This window comes from Passer montanus, unplaced genomic scaffold (assembly GCF_014805655.1).
Source record: "Passer montanus isolate IOZ18808 unplaced genomic scaffold, ASM1480565v1 scaffold23, whole genome shotgun sequence".
NCBI classification, from domain to species: Eukaryota; Metazoa; Chordata; class Aves; order Passeriformes; family Passeridae; genus Passer; species Passer montanus.
In genome coordinates, this window is record NW_024366926.1 from 9,091,420 (window position 1) to 9,114,175 (window position 22,756).

Consider the following 22,756-nt stretch of genomic DNA (forward strand, 5'->3'; position numbering starts at 1 on the left):
TTTCAGAAACTTGTCACAGGCTTTTTATTTTGCTTTGTTTTTAAAGGGAAATCCTGCATTTTCCAGCAATGTGAGAAACAAAACAAAACAAAACACAAACAAACAAACAAACAAAAAACAAAAAAAAGGGTCCTTTTGACAGTAATAAAGAGAATGAAAAATATACCAACAGGATTCCAGAGTAACCATAAATTGCTATCATAAATATATGATGAGTTACCGGATAGCCATTTCGCCCTGGTGGACCCTGGTTGAATGAGATGAAATGGTATGACACATTAACAACACAGTCATGACATATGACATAACAAACATGCAGAGTACATTATCAGGAAATTATAATTTGTGTATTGCTTGACTTTTTTGGATGTGATGATATTTCAAACCAGGAAATATGAGTTAGGCACTACACAGTGAAGAAATGAGGCTTTGGCAATGGAAATTATGTGTTTCAACTTATATAAATCCTCTGATTAAAAAGCTACTGGCTACTTCTGATGCCCAGTGAAATTCTGGGTTTTTTTATGAAGAGAATTATCCATGTAAATTGATGTGCAATATGTAGTTAATTAAAAAAAAAAGTTTCATGCTTAGCCAATAAAGTATTAGATTCCACTAGAACATAGATGGCAAAGAAAAAATCTGAGATTGCTGTAAAAGATCATAAAAATATTCAAAATCCCCAGCCTCTGACTGCTATTACGTGACTCAGTAGTCATGTACAAAGAAAATAAACAGAGCAACTGTGGCAGCCTTTGAAAGTACAACATACATCTAATTCTCCAGTTTAATGTGGGATATACAAATATTCAATATTTTAAATGAAAACTATAACCACAGTCTCCCAGGTGAAAACAATACCTAGGTTCACAACAGTTGCCCCTAGCCAGTGTCCATGCAAATAGATATGAATTTGTGTCTATGCAAATAGAAATGAATTAGGAAGAGAAACTACACTTTTTTATGCCTTTTAACAACCAAAACCATTGCTTCCTGTCAGCAAGATGAAGTTTTGTAGGTTTCAAGTATGAAACTTGGAATTTAAAGTCGCTACTTCTTAAAATTATTCAGTTTTGGAACCTATTTCAGGTTTGTACTAATATTGCCACTATTACGACTTATTTTTTTGGGGACTGTTTGTTTGTTTGGGTTTTTTAATGTATCTATACTGAAACAGTGAGGAACTAAAGTCAGAGACATTCTTAATGAGGCATATAGTGAACTCTTGCCACATTGCTTTGATATAGGAAAATAGCTTGTAGCATTATTTATGTTTGCTATTTCTGTTTCATGGGAGGACTGCAAAAGAAATAGGGGAAAACTGTTTCTCTCAAATAAACAGCACCTTTGTGCATTAAGTCTGGCTTTTCATTGATGGCTTGTAAAATGAATTTGTCACTATGAACTGCTGAGCGCATGCTCAAAGTCTTTAAACGGTAAGTAATATCATGACTCAATATATGCAGTTTACAGTAAAATCTTTAGGTCACAGCAGGAATCCAACACATGAATTAAATATTCTTAAACATGCATGTAACATAGAATAGCCAGATGATAGGGTGTTGAAAATATTGTGGAACTATTTCACCTATTAAGGAAAAAACACAGAAGCCTTCTAACTGTAAAAGAAATACTATTTTAACAGTCATGTTCCTACACCAGATGATGCACATGGATGGCACGACAGATAGAAAGGTTTGAGACATATGTGCTTAGTCCTGTCCTTCAAGTCAGACTTTTGACCTACTCTGGGAATATACAAAAAAGCAAACAAAAGACATACAAAAAAACCCAAGCAAAAAAAAAACCAACCTCGAAACCTCAGAAGAGAGATAACATTTTCTCACAAGAAGAATTAGCACAAGATTCAATTGACTTACTAAATGGAATAGCACTATTTAATAATTATTTTACACAATCACGTATTGCTTCAGTAGCAATTACAGTGAAATGAGCTGAACAGTCTCTATGCCTCTAAAGAACAGGGAGCTCGTACCCCCACAACTCTGTGATAAATGCAGAGGAAGTTACTACCCAGCAAAAGTGGCCAGGTCTGAGCTTAAGACAGGATACTCACACATTTTTATACTTCAGTAAAATATCTGTTATGAAGTCACTGGCAAAATGAAGATAACATACTTACATGGAGTTGTGAATCCAAATTGCAATCTGGATCGCTGAACATAAAGCTTTATTGGTTTAGAGACTCTTTTCTTAACGAACTTTCTGATTAAATTATTCAGCTCCAAGATATTGTGTATGTTTAAATATCAAAATTCCCTCTTGAGTATACATGGTCATTTTATCACGCTGATAACTTAACAGGATCTAACAGATTTCTGCCTGATTCTGGAAGAACCAACAATGTATCACTGTACTTACAGGAGGTCCTGTGGGGTGGGGGAGAGGGGGAAAAAAGGGTAAAAAAAGAGAAAAAAGAACACGTAAGCTTATGAAGTTACTGAAGAAAGACATACACAGTCAAGCACAAGGCCTTGGGATTGTCAGTGAGCAGCACTGGTAATACAGGGCACACATTTTCCCACTTAAGTCATCTTGAGTTTTGGTAGTGCTCTGAAACTCGTGAATATGACTATTGCCTAAATGCATGCACTTACCTTAACAAATCTTCAACTACAGTCATGCAATCTTATGAAAGTTGCTTCTCCGTTTATTTGCATGCAATTTCATGCCAGTCCAAAAATACCAGCCATGGATACAATTCATTTTGTCAGGCTCCACATAAAGCACATGTAACCACACCACCAGTTTCACTTAACCACACAGTGAGCACCGGACCAGAGCTTGGCTGCGGAACTGCACAAAGTACCCTTGGCATTTAACCTGGGCATCTTTTCAAGAATACATGTACCAGCATCTTCCAGACTGTGAGGGGAGGTTTCAGTGGCCACCTGACAGTGCTGAACTTTATTTTCATCACCTTCCTCTCTCAAGGCACACTTATAAAATGTTCCCCATTAAAATGTCACACTTCGTGAAGCGATATTTGCACATTTTTTCAATTATTTAGACCTCAAAGACTTTTGTGTAGCAGTTCTTGGAAACATTATCAAAGGGCTACAAATCAAATCTACTATTTCAGTCTTATTAAGGTGAGCAGCTGCAGCTCCCAAATCAATGGCATTTCATTAAGCTTTTATGCCTCCCTCTAATTTCTGAATAAAGTGAAGTGCAAAAGGAGTATAAAACAGCAGCAGCTGTACTTTGAGATTGCTTTTAATACTGACAGCCTTTTGGTTTTAACAATGCAACTTTTATTGTCCAGCAACTAAGGTAATTTCTTTATTCTGGAAAACATTCCTAAACAGCATTTTAAGGTGCAGGTCTGTTTTTAAATGAGAGATCCGTTTCCTTTATTAATAGTTTACCATGTGTTTATTTGAGATCTAAAATGAATCAATGAGCATCCCACAAAGTAATTTCCAGGATCATTTGTAACTCAATCTTCAACCACAGAATTTCCCCCTGTATCATAGCCTCTCTCTCTGAAGTAGATACCAAGACAGCACTGAATGGAAACAAAAAGGTGATTTGTACCAACTTTTGGCAGGGCTTGGGTTTAATTTTGTGATTCAGGAAGATATGAAAATAGTTTTTAAGAGCCAGATAATTTATCATTTACATAGATGAGAAAGGCTACAGAAGATTTACAGAGATCAAGTTGATTGGACTTTCCTATCTGGCAGATTAGACAAGACAGCCAAGGAGAATAGAAACGCTCATTTTCTAGTGCATTGCCTCCAGAAAATTCACCTTGATGAAAAACTCAATCCCACAAGGTAATTGATTCAATTCCTGTGAATGTCAACAGCAAGAGGTGCTCAGCATCTCATAACTTTGCCTCAAATGCAATTTCAAGCCACACCAGCAGCAGGTTTCTATCAACAGCAACCTCCCTGGTATAGGGTAACGAACCAACAAATGTTTTTCCTATTTCTGTTAGAACTTAACTGCTCATTTCTATAAAACAACTTCTCTCACACAGAGTAGTCTACTTATCACATTATGTCCCCGATTATCAACATTCTCCATACAAGGAATTTTATTTCCTTTGTTATTTCCTTATAAAATTGTTCTCCTCCAACCAAAGGGGTCTGATGTAACACTGACACAGTATTCCAACTACTGACTTACATGGAGTTATTCTAACTTGTGCATGTGTGAGAACACCCCTGAAGGGTTTGACAGTTACAGACCTGTTACCAAAGGCACCGTGTCAAGCATTATGAAGTGTGCCTGCAAATTAAGGGTGCCCAAGACTAGAGAAATATCTGGAAGGCCACCAGATACACGCCAAGGGTCACAACATTTTATCAGAGAAGTTTTGGATTTCTTTTTCAGAGCACACATGCATTACAACTAAAAATCAAGGCATGCTGGGTACACATCCTCACAAAAACAGACACCAAATGACAAAAGATCTTATGAAATTAAAAACTTACCAGTCTCTCCTCTTCTTCCCCGCTTACCTCTTTTCCCTGGAGGACCTAAAAAGAAGATGGTGGATAGTAACTTTTCCCCTTGAAATTACATGTAGAATACAATTTGTTTGGATGTAAGGGCATTAGACTGATGCACTATATGAAGCTCAGAGACATTGACTGAGCAGGGGTAAAAGATAACCCAAATAAAATTTAGGAAGTTTGTGATAAATTTGACAGCTATGGTACCCACTACAGGCTCCCTGAAAAAAAGCTGGGAGAAACTTCAAAAGTCATCCAGTCCATCCCTATATTTAAAGGAAAAAGTTAACCACATCTAAATTTTTACTGCAACTTCCACAGGCTTTTTCCCCCCTCTAATATTTTACTGTTTTGACAAGTAGAACATTTTATGTCCAACTCGCTGCACTGAAGCCCATCAGTTCTTATGCCTTCCACCATGAACCCTATAGAAGAAATTGTTCCTTTTCTTCTCTCAAAAATGTCTTTGTATTCCTCAGAATTGCTGCACCCTTCTTTCAGTCATCCTAAACCAAATATATTGTGGGACATTAAGTTTTATTAAATTATCCCTGCATTAAGCCAAAATATTAGTATTTATTTGTAAGAGTAAATCCTCTAGAATTTGCTTTCAGCCTCTATCTGAAAACATGCAAGAGATCAAGAATCATCGCCTGGCTTGCCGTCCCCCAAACATTTAACAACAATGTTGCCAGAGCCAGTGTGCAGTGCTTTGCCTCCAGTTTATATCTGTTTATTTGTCAGTCAAAACAATGGCTTAGTCACTGCCTGCTTTTTGCTGAGAAGTCTTTACTTCTCATTGTCCTTTCTCCACAAATATTTACATAATACAACCAGCTTCTGCTGTCACCTCTAAAATAAAAAATAAAAAGGAAAAATCCTTTTTGTCCTTCATTTCTGCCTTCAATATCTTTTCCCAAAAACTGCAGATCTCAGATGTCAGACTGCAGACACTTTCCCTTGGTAACCTTGACATACTGTTCCTGAAAATGCCACAAAAGCACACTTGCACTTCTCCATGTACAGCTTGGAGGAGAAGCAGCAGCTGTGGGGGTGACACAAGTCCTGAAACTTGGCTGCTCTGAAAAGGGAACCACAGGTGGGACTCTGAAAGCTGCAGAAGAGAGGGGAGCGCACGGGTGGAATTTCCAGAAGCAGCGACGCGTGCAGGAGCACAAGTACCTCTGCTGTGGCTGCATCTCACCGTTTGTAATGGATATGAGATGCACAGGTGGTTTTGTGCAAATGGCCTGCTACTTTAAACTTTACAAATCATCTGAAGCATCATGCCATAGCTTTTAAATAGCTTTGCATCACATATTTGCAGCTATCTGGCTTAGAAGACTAAGATGCTGAAAAGCAGCATTAGTGAAATGATTTCAAGACATGTATGAAACAACATTAGTTCTCCAGGTAAATAAAATACTATTGCTTTATAAAGGAAGAGGGGAGAAGAAAAGAAAAGAGAATGTTGAAGGGAGGATAAAAAGGAGGAGAAAGGAGGGGGAAGAATATAGAAAAGTAGATCTTGTCTTGAATGTAGAAAGGTTTACTCCTATCAGAGCATTATAAATTTGAATAAAATCGTGGTCTGCTCCAATAATTACAGTAGTGGCATGATGCAACAGAAGTTTAAGACAACAATATCATACAAGGCAAGAATGGCGTGGAATATTCAGAATCAGTAGCGTGAATACTCTGGCATCATGAAAAATAGCAAAAGTGTCATTTAAGTATGGGAGAATCTTGCAACTTCCTCCTACAAGGGCTATCTAGACAAACTGCTTACACAGGGAACAGACACAGACAGACACACTAAGTTTCTACAGTGCACCTCCTTTTTCCTCCCCCCACAACACCAAAACTTCTTAGTCCCCCCGCATGCACACAGCTCTGCAGAGGCCCTCTGTGGAGATTTCCTGGGCTTTACCCAAGCTCACAACACAGACGTAGAGCAATTTGGACTCAACACAAACCTAGAATATTCTTCTCCAGGTAATGACATGTCATTGTGCACAGAGCAATAATATTCTCCCAAACAGGGTGGTGATATTTTATTTTAGTAAAACGCAACTGGTCTATAGGTGTGCACACACACAAACAAGTCCACTACCAGGTTTGCTTTTGAGAAAGAAACAGCAATTGGAAATTAAACATTTTGGCTACACACTAGCAAAACATATTAAAGTCACTAAGAGAAAGTCCTGAAGGTCACTTCATGCTATGAATTTTAGGAAGGAATGAAATCTGCCCAGAAAACCAGACTTTCATAGAGCACTATGTTGCTAATTTATCTGGATACAGGGACAGCAAAAAGCAAACTCCAGTTCAGCTCTTTCCTTTGTCATCAAATGATGATCCCTTCTAAGATGTTATTCTAAGGTTATTAGATTTAAATGTATGAATCATCAGAAAAATTACTGCTATTATTATGTTTCCAAAGTAACCACACTGCTGAGGTTAGGAAAATTACTCAGGACTTAGACCAATATCAATGAAACCATACCACTGCCCCTGACCATCAGACCAGCAGTAGTTCAGGGCCACTGACTGACAGGTATCTCTTCTTTGTCTCATTAAAACCTTTTTGATCTGTGCACTATTCAAGTCTGTCAAGGTGGTGACATTTGCAAAATTCTAATTAATTGTGAGATGAGAGATGGATCTTGCATACTTTTTTTTATTTTGATGACCATTTGAGGAAATAATTTCTGTATATTCATCTATTTACTTACTTTTTACCAATACAAACCAATTCATTTTAAACTGTTTGCCACAGATGGTTTCAATTCACAGAAATCTAACTCTGAAATTTATGGTCATCGCTAGATGACCTACTGCTTCAGAAAGTACACAAGCTTTCATGTTTTTCTGAACAGGCTGCTTTCTCTAAATCTCAACTGCTAACACATCATCTGTAGCTGCAAGAGTTTCAAGCTATCAAAACCGTGGGCATTTTTCTATAAATACTAATTTTCCATCTGCCTATAATTTTATAACTTTGGACTAATTGGAGGATTTGGTGGAGACTCATCACAGCAGAAGAAGTGAATAAAACTGTATTACAGACAATGTCATCTTACATCAAGTCCACAGATTTTTACAGCTTGCACAAAACACTCAACATGACACAACTTCTCTGAACTTTCATGCCTGGGGTAAAAAAAAAAGTCTCTTCAATAGTATCAGAAATGTCTATGGTGAACTGAATTTAATACAGATTATTTTAAGGGTATTTTGTTTTAGAATATATTTTCATATTAAAAATATAAATATTAGGAAGAAAAATTGGAGTTTGAATCTCAGTGAAGTGAGTTGGGTTAATAAACACTAATGATACTGAGCAATAAGCAAAAGCTTGTTTATAGCAGCCAACTTTGGCTAAACACTGTTTTTCCAGGATCACTACATTTACCTACCTGTAGGGAGTAAGAATAAAAGTCCAGACCACCTGGTTTTCATTTTCAACCTAATTTAGCTGAATTATACATGAAATTATATTATTATATCTGAAAAAATATCTGAAATTATTTTACTCTTCCAAAACCATTTATGAAACTAATTCTTATCAACAGAAAATTTAGAAAGAACTTTTTTTTCCATTCAATTAAAAAAGGAATGCCACTGCTATTACATATTTATGAAGAGAATTTTGGAATTAAAAGAAACTAAAGCTAATTGAAACTAAAAGTCAATTATTTATCTAAATATATCTTCTCAAGCACAAAATGTCAGCCACTCAAAAAGTAGCTCTTACCTACTATAGGAGTTTGTCAAACAAACAAAAAACCACCACAAATTTAAAAAAACCTCCCACACTGCACAAAAGCACCTGTACTCTTTAAATTTATATTTACAGCAAAAAACCCCTATATTTTAGAAACAGCAGACAGAAAAAAAAAAAAGGCAACTTTAAAAAACCCACCACATTTGGTGGGTAAGACATAGAGTTCCTTCATCAGCACCTGCCAGGAACATCAAATGCTTGGCCATTTGGTCACCAGCTGATCTAGAATGTCAAGTTTCTCCTAATTTTGGAAATAATTACAGTGGCATTATCAAATCAAAGGAAACATCTTTGGTTATAAGACTTTCCAGAAGCTACTCATTGTCACTGCAAGTAAGAGGAGCTACACCAAACCATGCAGCAGCCTAAGAATAACACAGGAGTTGAGAACCCTCTTCCCTCTTTTACTGATGCCCAGCACATCACTCATATGTTGTTTCACACATACACGTAACTACTGTTAAATGTAATGAGTATTCCACACGCACATGAGAAGAATATTTTCCTGGCTATTTCAAAGGACATCCCATTTCACATGAAGGTCACAGCAACACAGGATTTTTGCCTGTCAAGTCAGAAAAATGAATTAACACAACTACATTCTCAGAATAAATCCTGAGCAACTTTGCTGAAGCTAACAGAATTACTTCAGTATTGTCAGACATAAAACTGTCAGCCTTACCAAAATCATCTGGATTAAAATATCCAGCAATCAGCTGAACTATACCAACCAAGCCATCCTTACTGATTCAACTCTGACACTGGTAAAATAACTGCTATTGGTTGCATTTCAAGCTCCATCACTCCAAGCTGTAAATGGATCCAACTCTTTCCTTTCCGCTTCCAAAGTACAACCCAGCTGTCATCATTTTATCCCACTTCACATTTCTGCCTGTCAAACTGACTCAGGAAGGAGTAGGGCACTGAAGGGAGCCAACCCCTCACTGCTCACAGGGCAAGAAGAGCCTCCCCAGCAAACTGGCACCCCTGCCTCACAGCTGTGGGAGCACCGTAGGCAGCAGAGCAGAATGGCAGTTGCTGAGCCTGACACCTCCTCCTGTGGAACACACATGCCACGAGCAGTGTGGTGGCTCCAGGTGATGCTGAGTGCCCCATCCTGCCAGTCTCCACCTGCCAGGATGGTCACCACCTCCAGCAAACAGCACTGAAACATCCCAGTGGGCAGAACACACACCCAGTGGATGTCTGTCTGGGCAACCTGAGATTCAACAGACACACCTGTGGTCCCTTCTCACAGCACTGCTATCAATGGAAAGATTTCTATCTCCAAGGCTGAGCATGTTCATGTAAACTATGCAGGGATCTATTCCAGGCTACTTCATCAGCCTTTTCTGCTCTCCCCTCTTTTCTCAGCTTTTTTAACTCATGTAAAACTTGGACTCCTCTTTCCTCACACTCTGCATAACCACTCCACCTGACATGTCAGTGTTCTTTGTACCTCAGTCTCTCTGTGACAGCCTGCCTGAACTTCCTACCTCATAGAATTACCCCATTTTGAGTCCTGGCTGGATAAATAACATCCATTGTTTCACACACAGTACATCATCTATTTGGCTCACCGTGAAGTATCATTGCACTGCAGGGCCTGGATACGTGTCAGAAACTATTACGCAACTTGGCTGAGGAAATGTCAAAACTGAGTCTGTCTGATCCCCACAACAAAGCAATCTGACTGCCCTAAGTCTGTACATGCTAAATACCACCTGATTAGAGACATCTAGCATAACGTAATTTCACCAGTACCAGATGCCACTGAGGAAGAATCCCATTATAATCACCTGCAAAACAGCCAGACCCGCCCACACACACACACACACACACACACACACATATATGTACATATTTTCACAGAATCATAGAAAGGTTGGGCTTGAAAGGAACCTTAAAGATCATCTGGTTCCAACCCCACTGCCATGGGCAGGAATGCCACCCACTAAATCAGGTGCTCAGGGCCCCATCCAGTCTGGTCTTGAACACTGTAAGAAAAGCAGCATCTGCAGCTTCTCTGGGTAATCTGTTCCACCACAATCACAGTAATGAATTTTTTCCTAACATCTAATCTAAATCCCTTGGGTTTTCTCGTTAAAACTGTTGCCCTTTGTCCTAGCACTATCTGCCTGTATAAGAAGTTGTTCTCCCTCTTTTTTGTAAGCCCCCTTTAGGTACTGAAAGGCTACAATGGGGGCTCCCCAGAGTCTTCTCTTCTCCAGGCTGGACAATCCAAATTTTCTCAGTCTGTCCTCTCAGGAGAGGGTTTCCAGCCCTCTGACCATCTTGGTGGCCTCTTCTGGACTCAACCCAAGGGATCCATATCCTAATACTGGCGATCTCAGAGCTGGACACTATACTCTGCTGGCCTTGCTTCTTATGATGCAGCCCAGGCTTTCTGGGCTCTGAGCACTGTTAGAATCCAGCTTGTCATCCACCAGAATCCCAAGTCTTTCTCCACAGGGCTACTCTCAATGAGCTCTTCTCCTGGTCTTGAGTCACGCCTGGGATTGCCCTGACCCAGGTACAGCATTCTGCCCTTGGACTTGTTGAACCTCATGTGGTTCTTGTGGCCCCACTTCTACACTGTCCTCCTGGATGGCATCCTGTCTTTCTGTTGTGTCAGCTGCACTGCTCAGTTTGTGTCATCTACAAACTTGCTAAGGGTGCTCTCCATCTTGCTGGCTATGCCACTGACAGAGCTGCTAAAGAGCACCAGTTCCAAGAGGGAGCTGTGAGGGACTCCATTCGTCACCAGCTGTTTTCCATCTCACCTGTAAATCCAAGGATGGTTTCCTTCTAGAACAGCTACAGCTGCCAGTTCACAGTAAATCTGGGTTTTGAACACTCCCTAAACACCACACAACTTCCACTTCTCTCTCCCTCCAGCTGCACTCCTCACAGCTACAGTTTTCTGGCATGAATTTATTACACCCGTTTCGTTGTTTTCAGTTCCAGGCACTAGAGTGTCTGAAGTCACGATTTCCCTGCCAACCCCTCAGATAATTCTTTGGATTGAAGCTGCCCGAGAACTTTCTGAATGCTTCTGGTGCTGCTCCCTGGGGCTAGATGCTTGAGTTCTTAATGGATATTCCCCTTTAGGCGCTCTGCTGACTACCACTTCCCATTCCAACCTGAAGCCTGAGTTCATTAAACACTACATAAAATATCAGATGCATGTATCTTCTCTTAAAGCCATATTATAAGGTGGATTATCTGCTTTCTACAGATACCACACATGACCTTATTAACAAAGGTAAGAAGTGTGAGAGCAAGTTGTTCTTTCTACAAATCCTCCCCGCACCGTTTCTTCTCTGCATTTTTTTGTTGTGATTTTCATGTTCTGTAGGGACAGCAAAAATGGAGCCACTGGTTTCCCTAACAGAGCTACAGCATATTTTGAATTTAACTTTATCCCTATGTATGCCAACACTTTGTCCATGTCCTTGGCCACAGCTGTAGTTTTAGGAGTGCAGACTTAACAATGCAGAAAGAATAGAATCTTGAACTTTGCTTTTTTTACAGGTTACTGCATCACCACAGAGCTGCGGCAGAACACAAGTAACTGATGATAGTTAAAATACTGTCAGAGGTGAAGATTCACATTTATAAAGCAATCAATGAAACAATGCACATCAGATCCCAGCATTTGTATCCAGATATAATTATGATCTATTTTGCCTAATAGTCTGAAATAGATCCCAGTAGCCTGAGCTGGAACAGTTTGATGTTTCTTACAGACTAAATTTTATTGCTAAGGCTGTTAAACTATTTTAATGAACATATAACACTCCAAGCACACATGGTCATCATGCAAACACAGAAATAGCTGCTATCACCTGGCTGACAAATATTGCTGAGGGACAGCTGAACCGTGTAGGGATAGCTATTCTATACTAGCAAGGCATGACAGTATTATCATTTCAACTGGCCATTCCATTGTATTATTATCATGCCATATCAATAGTTGGCCCTATGATGCAAAAAGCATATGTCATATTGAGAAAAACTAGTTAAGCTTCATTTAACTTTTTCAGATAATAACGTGGGGGAAATAAGAAATAAAGTATCAGAATTAAATTACTCTTCAGCCTCAACAGAATTTGACTTAACTTCAGAAAGAAATTTAGACGCTTTTTGAAGACACACAGCCAGCCAGATGCTAAAGTAACTACATGGTACAATTGCAGTCATATAAAAGCAAAATCCTCAGATTCAGAAGTCCTTAAAAGCTAATCCTCCATCCACCCTTAAGGAATGCATGTTATATCTCAGTGTCAAAGTTCTGCCATCAGGAAAATAACTAGAACAAATAATAACTAATAATTAGAACAAAACAACGATGCAAAGCATATTATCCTTGTCAAATGCAGTGCTTTGGAAGCAATAGGGCTCAAGTAGAGAGTCAAATTATAAACCCCAAGAACGAGTAATTCTTTCCCTACTATCTACAGAGCAACACCAGCTGCAGGTAAGGACAGAGAAGCACTGCAGCATTCTAGGTCGTGCAGCTGTGAAATGAGGACTTCTCCATGGCAGCCAGTACCTGCCTCAACCCCAGTAAAAGGCAGCTACCTTTCCATGCAGTAGCAGGGAGCAGCCATCCATCCTGGCTGTGGATTCAATGCTACTTGTGTGTCTGAGTGATTTTTCATCTAAGCCTTTCATGGCCTTTTATGTGCATGGGAGACTTTGGTCATTCCTTTCTCTGAAGGCTCACACTAACCTGAGGAAACCCATGGACTCAAAGCTTCCTCAACCAGCTAAATGTGTACATCTCTTCTCTCCTTAAGAAAAAAGGACATCTCTCCCACATCACAGCAGTATGATCATAGGCTTAGATTGTGGGCCACACAAGACCTGAAATCCCCACACCATGGTAGACTTAAAAAGGCTTTTTCTATTTCCTCACAAGTCCTACACAAATTTATTCCTTCTGCTGTAACTTCCCATCACATTCCTCATGTCCTTTTCCCTTCACATTTCATCAATCTCATTTTGTTTTGCTCTTTTTTTTGCATACTTTTTCCTTGCTGGCCATGTGGCTCTCAGCTGCCAGGCCCACTGCGGCAGCAAGCTAGGTGCAACAGCTGGACAAAAGTGCTGCTCAAGCACCCACACCAGGATTAGACACACTCTCAGTACTCTTGGTAGATGAAACACAGGCTACTAGTTTTGCTTTGGAACAGTTGGAATAGCTCACCTCAGTGCAAACATGGGATATGTTTAGCATATGAAAAGAATGATTTTTCCAAGGCTTCTAACTTGGTGAAAGTTGGGTTGCCATCTTTTAACCACACATGACAACAGCAGGTCACACAGACCTGATATCAGCCGAGGTTAAATCTCAGTCTTTCACTCCAAATTACAGCTATGTGAGACGTAATTGACAAAGAAGAGGTACAGCCAGAATATGTTTCCTTTAGCTTTAGTTCTTAATCATCTGGTCCAGCTTGCAAAGAAAAAACAACAGACTGCAGTTGCTTTTTGGCATAAAGGTAAGCCACTGAAAACCCAGTCTCACAATGACAGAGAAGAGGCAATGGTAACAACAACCTGACAGCCCTGATCACAATTGGTGATGTTATTTTCACTGGCAGTAATGAAAATAAAATTACCTAAAAATCACAGATTACTCTAATGCTCATCATAAAACAAGAGTTTTGCTAGAATTTTCAACAATTCCAGATTTTAATTAATAAAAGTGTTTTGAAGTGACTATGGTCTCTTTCAGTTTTAGTGCATTTGTAAAACTTGGAATATTTTTATAAGGTATCCAACTTTTCCATGAATTCTGATTTTTCTTCTCAGCTCAAGAGCACACCTAAAATCCAAAGTATTGCCACGAACAAGTAAAATTCCCATCACATAATTTGTCCTATCAGTTTCATATTATTCTAAAAATTTTCTCCTGCGAAGTCACTGAGTAACCTTTCCAGGTTTTTAAAGATGAAGAACAACAGCATCAACACCACATTCAGTTAAAACTGTACAACACAAATGAAACCAATTTTTAGCATCCTAGACTATCTCCACTTACAATGTGGAGTCCAGGTGTCTCCTCTTACTGCAGATTTGATCCGCGTGCTTAACTTTTAAGCCATGATTGACAAGAGTCCGTGATTATGATGACAGATTAAAGTGTTCATTGAATTCAGAGGGTTTTTATTTCAGTTGTGACAGTAGTGTACTGGGAGACAATGAAACACAATATCACAGGATTAAAGGCAGCACATAACTAGTCAGGCACTGGTACTGCAATCATCTTGGTCTCACACACATGCTGATCACACATTTAAACATAAAACCCTACCCTGAGCAGTGCATATTCCTTTCAAAGTCTGACTCACGTGCCTCCTCTCATTTCTAACATAATAAATATATCATCTGACGAGGAGCTTAGTGACAGCTGCACAAGTTAGTTCTACTTACAAAAAATAATAAGAGGTTTTAAAAGGTTCAATAAGTCTCTATTGCATAACAGCAGCAAAGCAGCACAATTATTGCTTACGAGCAAAGGTAAAGACATAAATAAAAATTGAGCTAGGATTGCCTTACTCCTAAACTACAAACGTCAATTAACACAGGAGGTACGCAATTAAAAAAGACCAATAATTATAAAGAGGAAACAATATATTCACTTGGTCTATACCTTGCCCCTGCCTGTGAACTTTAGCAGTGATACAGGCTTTGGTTTCCAAGGAGATTATTCAACCTGACAGACACCAGTAAAATATTTTTATTATCCTGGGCTACATCCTGCTCCTCAGTCTAGATTATTTCCAATAGCAAACTTACCCCCAAAAAAACCTTCAAAGAAAGGGCAATATCCCATGTTTTAAACACTCTCCTGAGACTACACTCATGAAATATAGCAGCTTGTCTTTAATCCACTGGACATACTTCAGGTTGAGATGTGAGTGCAATACATAATGACAATAAAAGAAGATTCCAGCAGATGCCAAAACAACCAGAACTTGGATTACTCTTGCTGTGCAGGTCTTTTTCATAATTTAAGAGGATAACCCAGGGAAGTTGTACTACGTCAGGCTCAAAGTAAGATTAAAGAATTAATGCATAAAAGTCTTTCATACCACTGCAGTGACTTATTTCATTATATTTTTTCAATGGTTTTTAAGTTTCAAAAATGTTTTGATACAAATGTAAATCTTAGTACACATCCCACATATGGAGAAAGGAGCACAATAGAATGGATGCACTCAGCTGCTTCTCCGTGACCAGCTGTATCTACGGTAGCTTGGAAACCATCCAATGCTGTAACTTTGTCAGCCAACTGTAACCCCATGTTGAACTTAAAGAACTTAATCCACTCTATTATTGCCTTTTCACAGGTGGAACCTGTGCCCTTTTCTTTTACCAAGATCCTCCCGTGACATAATAAGAGACACCAAAAATCTGTTGGTGTTCATATTAATTTATACGGCTCATCCTTTACCCGTACAAAGAAAATGAACTAGCAGCATAAATAAGTTAAAAAATTCCATCACAAGCAAAGCAAATGGAGTTGAGCTATCATTTTAGACTGCCAGACACAAACATACACTCAGAGTCAAGCACACACACAGAAGAGCTTTCTACTTTATAGGCAATTCCAGAGGGCCTTATCAGCTTTGACTGAGCCTAATCTTCCCCTGAAGCCATGGGACTTTTACTTGGACAAGTGCTGAATTTAAAAGAAGCATCCTGAGATTTGGCAGAGTTTCAAGCAAAAAGCATGTCATGGATATTCTTCATAATATATTGCAAAACTAACTGTCCTCTAACATATAATAGTTTACATATGCTGCTCTGTAAATAACATAATAAATAACATACTAGTTACACATAACTCACTATTTATGCAGGAAGATTAGGTGCAAAATTTACTCACAGTATTTTCAGAAAGTAAAAGAAAGACATTAAAAAAGTTTTTACATACCTACTACTAGCATGGAGCGAAAGTTGGCACTGAAGTCAATAAAGTTAATCAAATTATAGATAGCGGCATACTTTACTAAATTGCATCCATGCATGAGTGGGGACGAGTATAAGCCAGTTGCAAAGGAAACATCTCTCACTGCAAAACAAGGCAATCTTTTCATGGTCTTCTATCTACAAAACACAACTGCAGCTTTCCACCACCAGCTAGTTGCAGTAACATTGGGAGTGAAATGACAATAACGCACAACAAGCTTGGAAACAATGAGATCATGGGTTTTTACCTACACAACAAGATGTAACAAGTCTGACATGTGCAAAACTATTGAAAATCTGGCTCTTAGCATCACAACTGAACCTTCAGGGAGCTGACCATAATGGAAGGCTGTTCCTTGTACAGATGTTTGAGCAAGAGTTACAAGCTTAACCTGCCCAGATGTGAGATATGCAACGTGTCATAAAAGGAATAAACTACTTTTTACAAACATCTTTCTTAGTGAAACTGGACAGCATGACTTAACACAGCCTTAAAAGAAGGGGATGTTGAAAAGCACTAGGCTCTGCATTACATCCAAAATGCTGCCCAGAGTTAATAAATTTATATGGTGCTGTACTGAAACGTCCTGAGAGTAGAACTTACAAGAAGTTAAACATTAGCACTTTGCTATGACTAAGTGTTGCATTTTACTAGAGGCAGGGAAATGCTATATTCATCATATAATGGGAAGTTGTATTTGTAATCCCTGTCAAGGTTAAGCAGCAATCAAAGAATCTTCTTTTAAAGTTTAAACTTTGGGACTGAGTTGGGAAGTGAGTCATCCTCATACCCCCTTATAGTTACAGCTGTGTCCTAGCAAAGGCCACAGACCTGCTAAAAGTGTCCCGTCTTCTCTTGGGAAAACATCCACACAGAGCTCTCAGGCAGGGGAAAAAAAAAAAGGCTACAGCTTTACTTAGGTCCCAAAATCAGTGACATGAACTCATATGTTCCTGAACAAAACACTAACTTGGCAATGATGCTTGGAACATGTTATAGTTTGCATATAAACCTACTTGGCAAGCCAGACAGCAATGGGAATAATTCCTCCTGGATAAAGAGACAGACTAACTCCCCAATGCCACTCACAAGCAAGCATGCTAGGGGGTCTGGCAATATTTCTCAGACCTTACTACAAGGTCATGACCATCTGCTGAATATCAAAGCCCAAACATCAGTGCTGAATTAAGACTAAAATATCTACCCTAGTTAAAGTGATAGTGAATGCAATCAGCAAAAACTCACCCATGTGAAATGACACTGGAAAGCCACCTGTTTGCTGGGGCCTTTCAAATACAGCCGCAGAGCAGACAGTGCTACAGTGCACAAGCACACATGGCAAAGGAAGCAAGGTTTGGCAGACCAAGGGGAGGCGGCCCCTTCCTCTGGCCCACACAATAAAATCCCCCACAAATTTCATGATTAATGCATATAAGTCTCTAGTCCAAACAAGCTTAATTGAATTAGATGATAGACAGATTCAGAAACTGTCATGAGAAATCTTAAAGGCAAAAAATGTACGAACAACTTAAAATCAGGGCAATTTATTACATAAAGGCAGACCTTTAACTATTCATCTATCCTTTTGGAAGATTGTATTAATTGTATTAGTTCCAGTGGAAAAGAATATCCACTCAGCTACTGGTGTGATGCCAGACAAGTACCATCACAACTGCTTTTGGATGATGAGAGATGACAAGACAGAAATCTGAAACAGGGTCACTTACAGGCTCTATCAGAGTTCAGTAGGGGTGGCCTATTATTCTTAACCTCTTGAAACTTGCTGAATTCCCCACAAAGAGTACTTTAACACCCAGATACTGAGTCTGGGTGTTTAATAGGCTGTTACCTATTAAAATCAAACATTTGGTGGGGAAAGGTAGGAGGGAGAGGAGCTTTATGCCTTTGGGATCTCATTATCACAATGGCCAACAAAACTGATTGTTTCTTCACTTCTGGAACAATCAGTAAATACAACTAGCACCTTATGATCAAATCCTGATTCTGATTATTCCGGCTTTCGATAAGATGTTTTACTTTCCTAAGGTATAACAAGATGTAAGCAAACTTTCCTCTAAAAATAAAACCCAACAAAGACAAAAAACATGTGTTTAGTACACAGGTTATTACAATTTCCTCTATAAAGCACTTGAGATCTAGAGAACAAAATGTTTAAGTAAAACCCAGTTGCTGTTAACACCATTACTAGCCACTGGTACACTGTCCATCTTAAATAAGACTGAATTCATGTTCTGAAGCACAGTAATGTAATTTTCACCATTCAATAGATGAAAAAAAAAGGTAAGGTAAAAATAGATACCTTTGATCTAAAAAAGAAAAAAACACTGAGACAACAAATTCATAAGTAGCTGCCTCATTTATCAGACTGCCATGCATAGCAAAAACTTATTTCCTCTGAAGCATTTTGCTATAGATGTTAAGGCTATTAAGTCATTATTTCTTCTTCATAATCAGGAAGTGTGCATTTTAAACTTTTTTATGCTAAAGTATGCAAGTGTACGCAATCTATGTAAATACTTGAGGAAAACAAGGTTATTAATTCTGCTTGAAGAAACAGATTGAATATGGAAAACAGTGTTTTAGCACTAGTAAAATTGCAGGTATGTGGAGCTAGTGTAAATCTTCATGTATTTATATCCTCTGGCTAATACAGATTTTTTGGAGCAGGATCAGCAGGGGATTAATGAAATTACCTTCCAAAGTATTCTAAATTGCATAAACAACTCTAAGAGTTTGTTCAATGCTGTTGTGCAGTTCTTCCACACAGTGAATTTTTCATACAGAAAATCAAGATGCACTGAATTAGCACTGGTACCCAAGTAATTTGCTCAGCATGCACTGCAAAATCTTGGTCACGATGTTTTTAAGACATCATAGAGAGCTGAAAACTTCAGCCATGACTACAAAAGTATCATTCCTCCACTAAGAAGTTTTGCACCATATAGACAAAACAGGGAAGAAATAGCATACAGGAGGACTAAGTGCTCTTTCATGACAGTAAAGGTGCACGGATGTTTCTGTTCCACCCTCTGCCTGAAATTCACAGAGTCATCAGAGCCTCCTGCAGCCAGCACCTATTCATAGTAAGGATCAGTCTCATTTTTCTGGACTACCTCATTTTTGCTTGCTACTCAGTGTAGAACCATCTTCCAGATATTTCTCTGCTTTCCATGAGGGCACCTGGACAGTCTTCACACCACAGTTGCACAATGAAAATGCTAGCCAGTTCACCAAAGTTACCTTAATAATTTTTCCTTGCATGAGATTGTCAAGATATCCCATAGCACTGAAGTGCATAGGCATCACACTTTTATATAATTAATTTTTCAAACTCAAGATGCTGTCACATATGTAAATTACCAAAAAAAGTCAGATTGAAGGTTGCAATCCTTCTTAACCCATGTTCACATTTTGTACAACATAACAAGCAACTGTCAATTTGTCCTCCCAACTGCCAAACCATATGTTGAAAACTTCCTTCAGATAATACCTGACAGAAGAACGGCAATTTTTGATTAAGAGATATAATATGTAGTGTTCAAAATTAGTAGCTCCTTGTTGGGGTTTTTTAATTAAAGTAATGAAAATATGACAAACACACAACTGTTACTTTGTTATCTTCAATAAATAAAGCATTCTGAGGACTACACCAAAAATTCTTACAGGAGTTCAAACAACCTCTCAGTCAAGTCAAAAACTCAGTTTCACAGCCTAAAGAAACTGAGACTGAAAATGGTATCTAAATTAGAATCCTGCTGCATATGTGAATATTATGAAACTTTTCAGCACCCCTAATACCTTTGCAGTAATATGTTATTTTCCTTCTAACAAGAGCCACTCATTTTGGCTCTCAGGATCATGTCATCAACATACGAATTGGAAAAATATAGAAGCTAAAAGCTCAAATTAGAACATGCATCACCCAGTATCTACAACTCCTATGCTTTGCATATGAACATAGGAGATTTACTATCAGTTCTTAGATCAGCCACCTACTGCAAAATCGTAGTCAAGAACATTAAAAGCATCTAACCTACCTTCTGTTTTCTAATGTGGATTGTCCCTACTTCCCCCAAAATCCAAACTATTACATTAGGGTAGAGATTAAGTGGTTCATATTCACAAATCATAATGAGCTGAATCTGGAAGGTTTATTTAATAGGATTATTACGTATGAGAATAGTGTTACATTACTATGTTTATTACTGTTTCTGTCAGTACAAGGTCAACACCTATTATCTAGAATGCTCATACTATTAACACACTACTCCACATTTCAAGCCTGAATATACTTAATGTCCTCACAGTATTATGGGTATTTCTGAAATTAAAGTGTACAGTTTCTACCCTATCACAGCAGGCTTTAGGATGTGTTTCAATTCAAACCTTACAAAAACAGGATTAAGAAATATTACTGGTATTTAATGAATCTAAACACAACCCTCAAAGGTAACAAAAATTAGCCTCAAACAAACAAAAAAACCAACCAGTATGTGCAGGTTTTCTTTTTCCAACACTAAAATATTTTTAAAAATAAATTGTTCAGATATTTCAATGTCAAGATCTACTTCTCAAAATTCACTAGGTCTAATAAGAGGGATCATTTACCAAGCAGTGCAAGAACTTTAAAAGGCCACATCTAAACATCACCTGCTCCAGAGCAATAGCTTGTATCAGCCCAGATAGCGATGCATGTTTTCACATCAGTGACTTAACATTATCACTACAGGAGGCATAACTATTTTCTCATTAGCCAGCTCTTTTCTTCAGGAGTTCATGCCAACTCCACAACAGCCACGTGCAAACGTGCAGACTGGGAATTTATTCCTGTCTAAAGCAATGAACTCTAAAGACATCTGCAGCTGGGCACAATGCCCACACTGGTACAATTACAATGCTATGCCAGCTTCTCATTGTTTAAGGTGATGGATTTCATATCTGGGCACATTATCTTGCCAGAGTCAATGGTATTTTTTTCTTGGAAGCAAGCTGGAATGGCACAGGACTGTGCCAATTTCAAAGCACTGTAATGTGTTTCTACAGCCTTTTTCATAGGTCACATTATAAAGCAATTTCTATTGTGCACCCTGCCAGCACTTTATCCTGAACAGGTGCTAAACAAACTTACAGACTATTACAGTGCAATATATTTGAGAAAATCAAGATATGAACAGCCAACCCTCTTAACAAAACAGCAATAGGAGCATGCAAGTAGAATAGCACATTACATTTAACAGGCCCCTCAAAAGGATCCCACTTAATTTATTAGATCAAAGATCACATATTACATTGACTAGGGCAAAAGACCTTCAAAATCTGAAACAGCAGAATGAAAGTCATTCACAGCAATAGCTCCCAGTTGTATTCACAACTAGAAAGAAGTCCTTTGGCCTCCAAGTATCTTTTTGCTACTCAGCTACCACAGAATGCAGCGTGGTCCAAGATGTTTTCCCAACACTTATTCTTATTACTGCAACAAATAAAATACAGTATCTGTGGTACCACAGATAAAATACAACTGCCCCTTTACATACTTGAATCTAGTCTCTGAATAAGGTTTGTAATTCTCTGTACAACAGACAAAAGGACTGAACATTAAGCAGCTGGTTGCAATGTCTTCATCAGTAACACAGGCAGTGGAACTGAGATGCCTGAGGGACAGGATGCCATTCAGAGGGACCTGGGCTGACTTGTGAAGGGGGTACTTGGGAGCATCATGAGGTTCCAAAGCACCAAAGTGCAAGGTCCCTTGCTCTTGTAAGATATTCTTGTACATGGCAGAAGTGTTCAACAAGATGACCTTTGGAGTTCCCTTTCAACCAAAATTATTCTACTATTCTATGAAACATACAGCATCTTCATTGAGCATTGTCTGGTTCACAAAATGGGGAAAATAACCAATATGGAGTAGTCTAGAAAACAGTCCCAGATAAAGAATAAAAAAGAATTCATCCTGTACCTCCCACCCCAACCAAAATCCACTGTTTAAACATGATTCACTATGGAAAAGATCATTAACACTGAGACCATACCAGATGCACATTTTATAGGAAAAAAAAAATATACGCAGCCATATAAAAAACCCCACAAAAATTACATTAACATCTTTTTATGAATAAATATATATGCTTCTACAAATATAACTAACTATAAACATCTATCCCAAAAGTATGCACATATATATATAAGCTGCAAATATTTTAAATATCATAAATGGATAACTTTCCACTACAGATCCTACTCAAGAGGGGTCACACTATCAGGCATTAAAATCACCTGAGAGCTGTTCACAAAGAGACAAGAAGCTGCTTCCCCTGTCTTTGCAAAGGTCTTCAGAGCGCAGCACCAACAAACCCTAAAAATTTTGAAGTGAGCTACCTTTATGAGGTCTTTACTGCAGACCATCCATGTGTTTTGCTGTTAGCACACAGTAAGGCCAGAATATCATGGAAGGAGACTTATTCCAGAGTCTTAATTGAT

General features: G+C 38.5%; 1 protein-coding gene across 1 annotated transcript in view; it reads right to left on the minus strand.

Moving 5' to 3' along the window:
• COL25A1 (collagen type XXV alpha 1 chain) overlaps positions 1-22,756 on the minus strand; it is a 297,986-nt gene that overhangs the window by 143,821 nt on the left and 131,409 nt on the right. The window contains exons 3-4 of the mRNA XM_039710662.1: positions 4,464-4,508; positions 2,383-2,390 (exon numbers count right to left, since the gene is read on the minus strand). Of these exons, the coding sequence (XP_039566596.1) occupies positions 2,383-2,390; positions 4,464-4,508 (53 nt within the window). The remainder of the gene's footprint in view (positions 1-2,382; positions 2,391-4,463; positions 4,509-22,756) is intronic.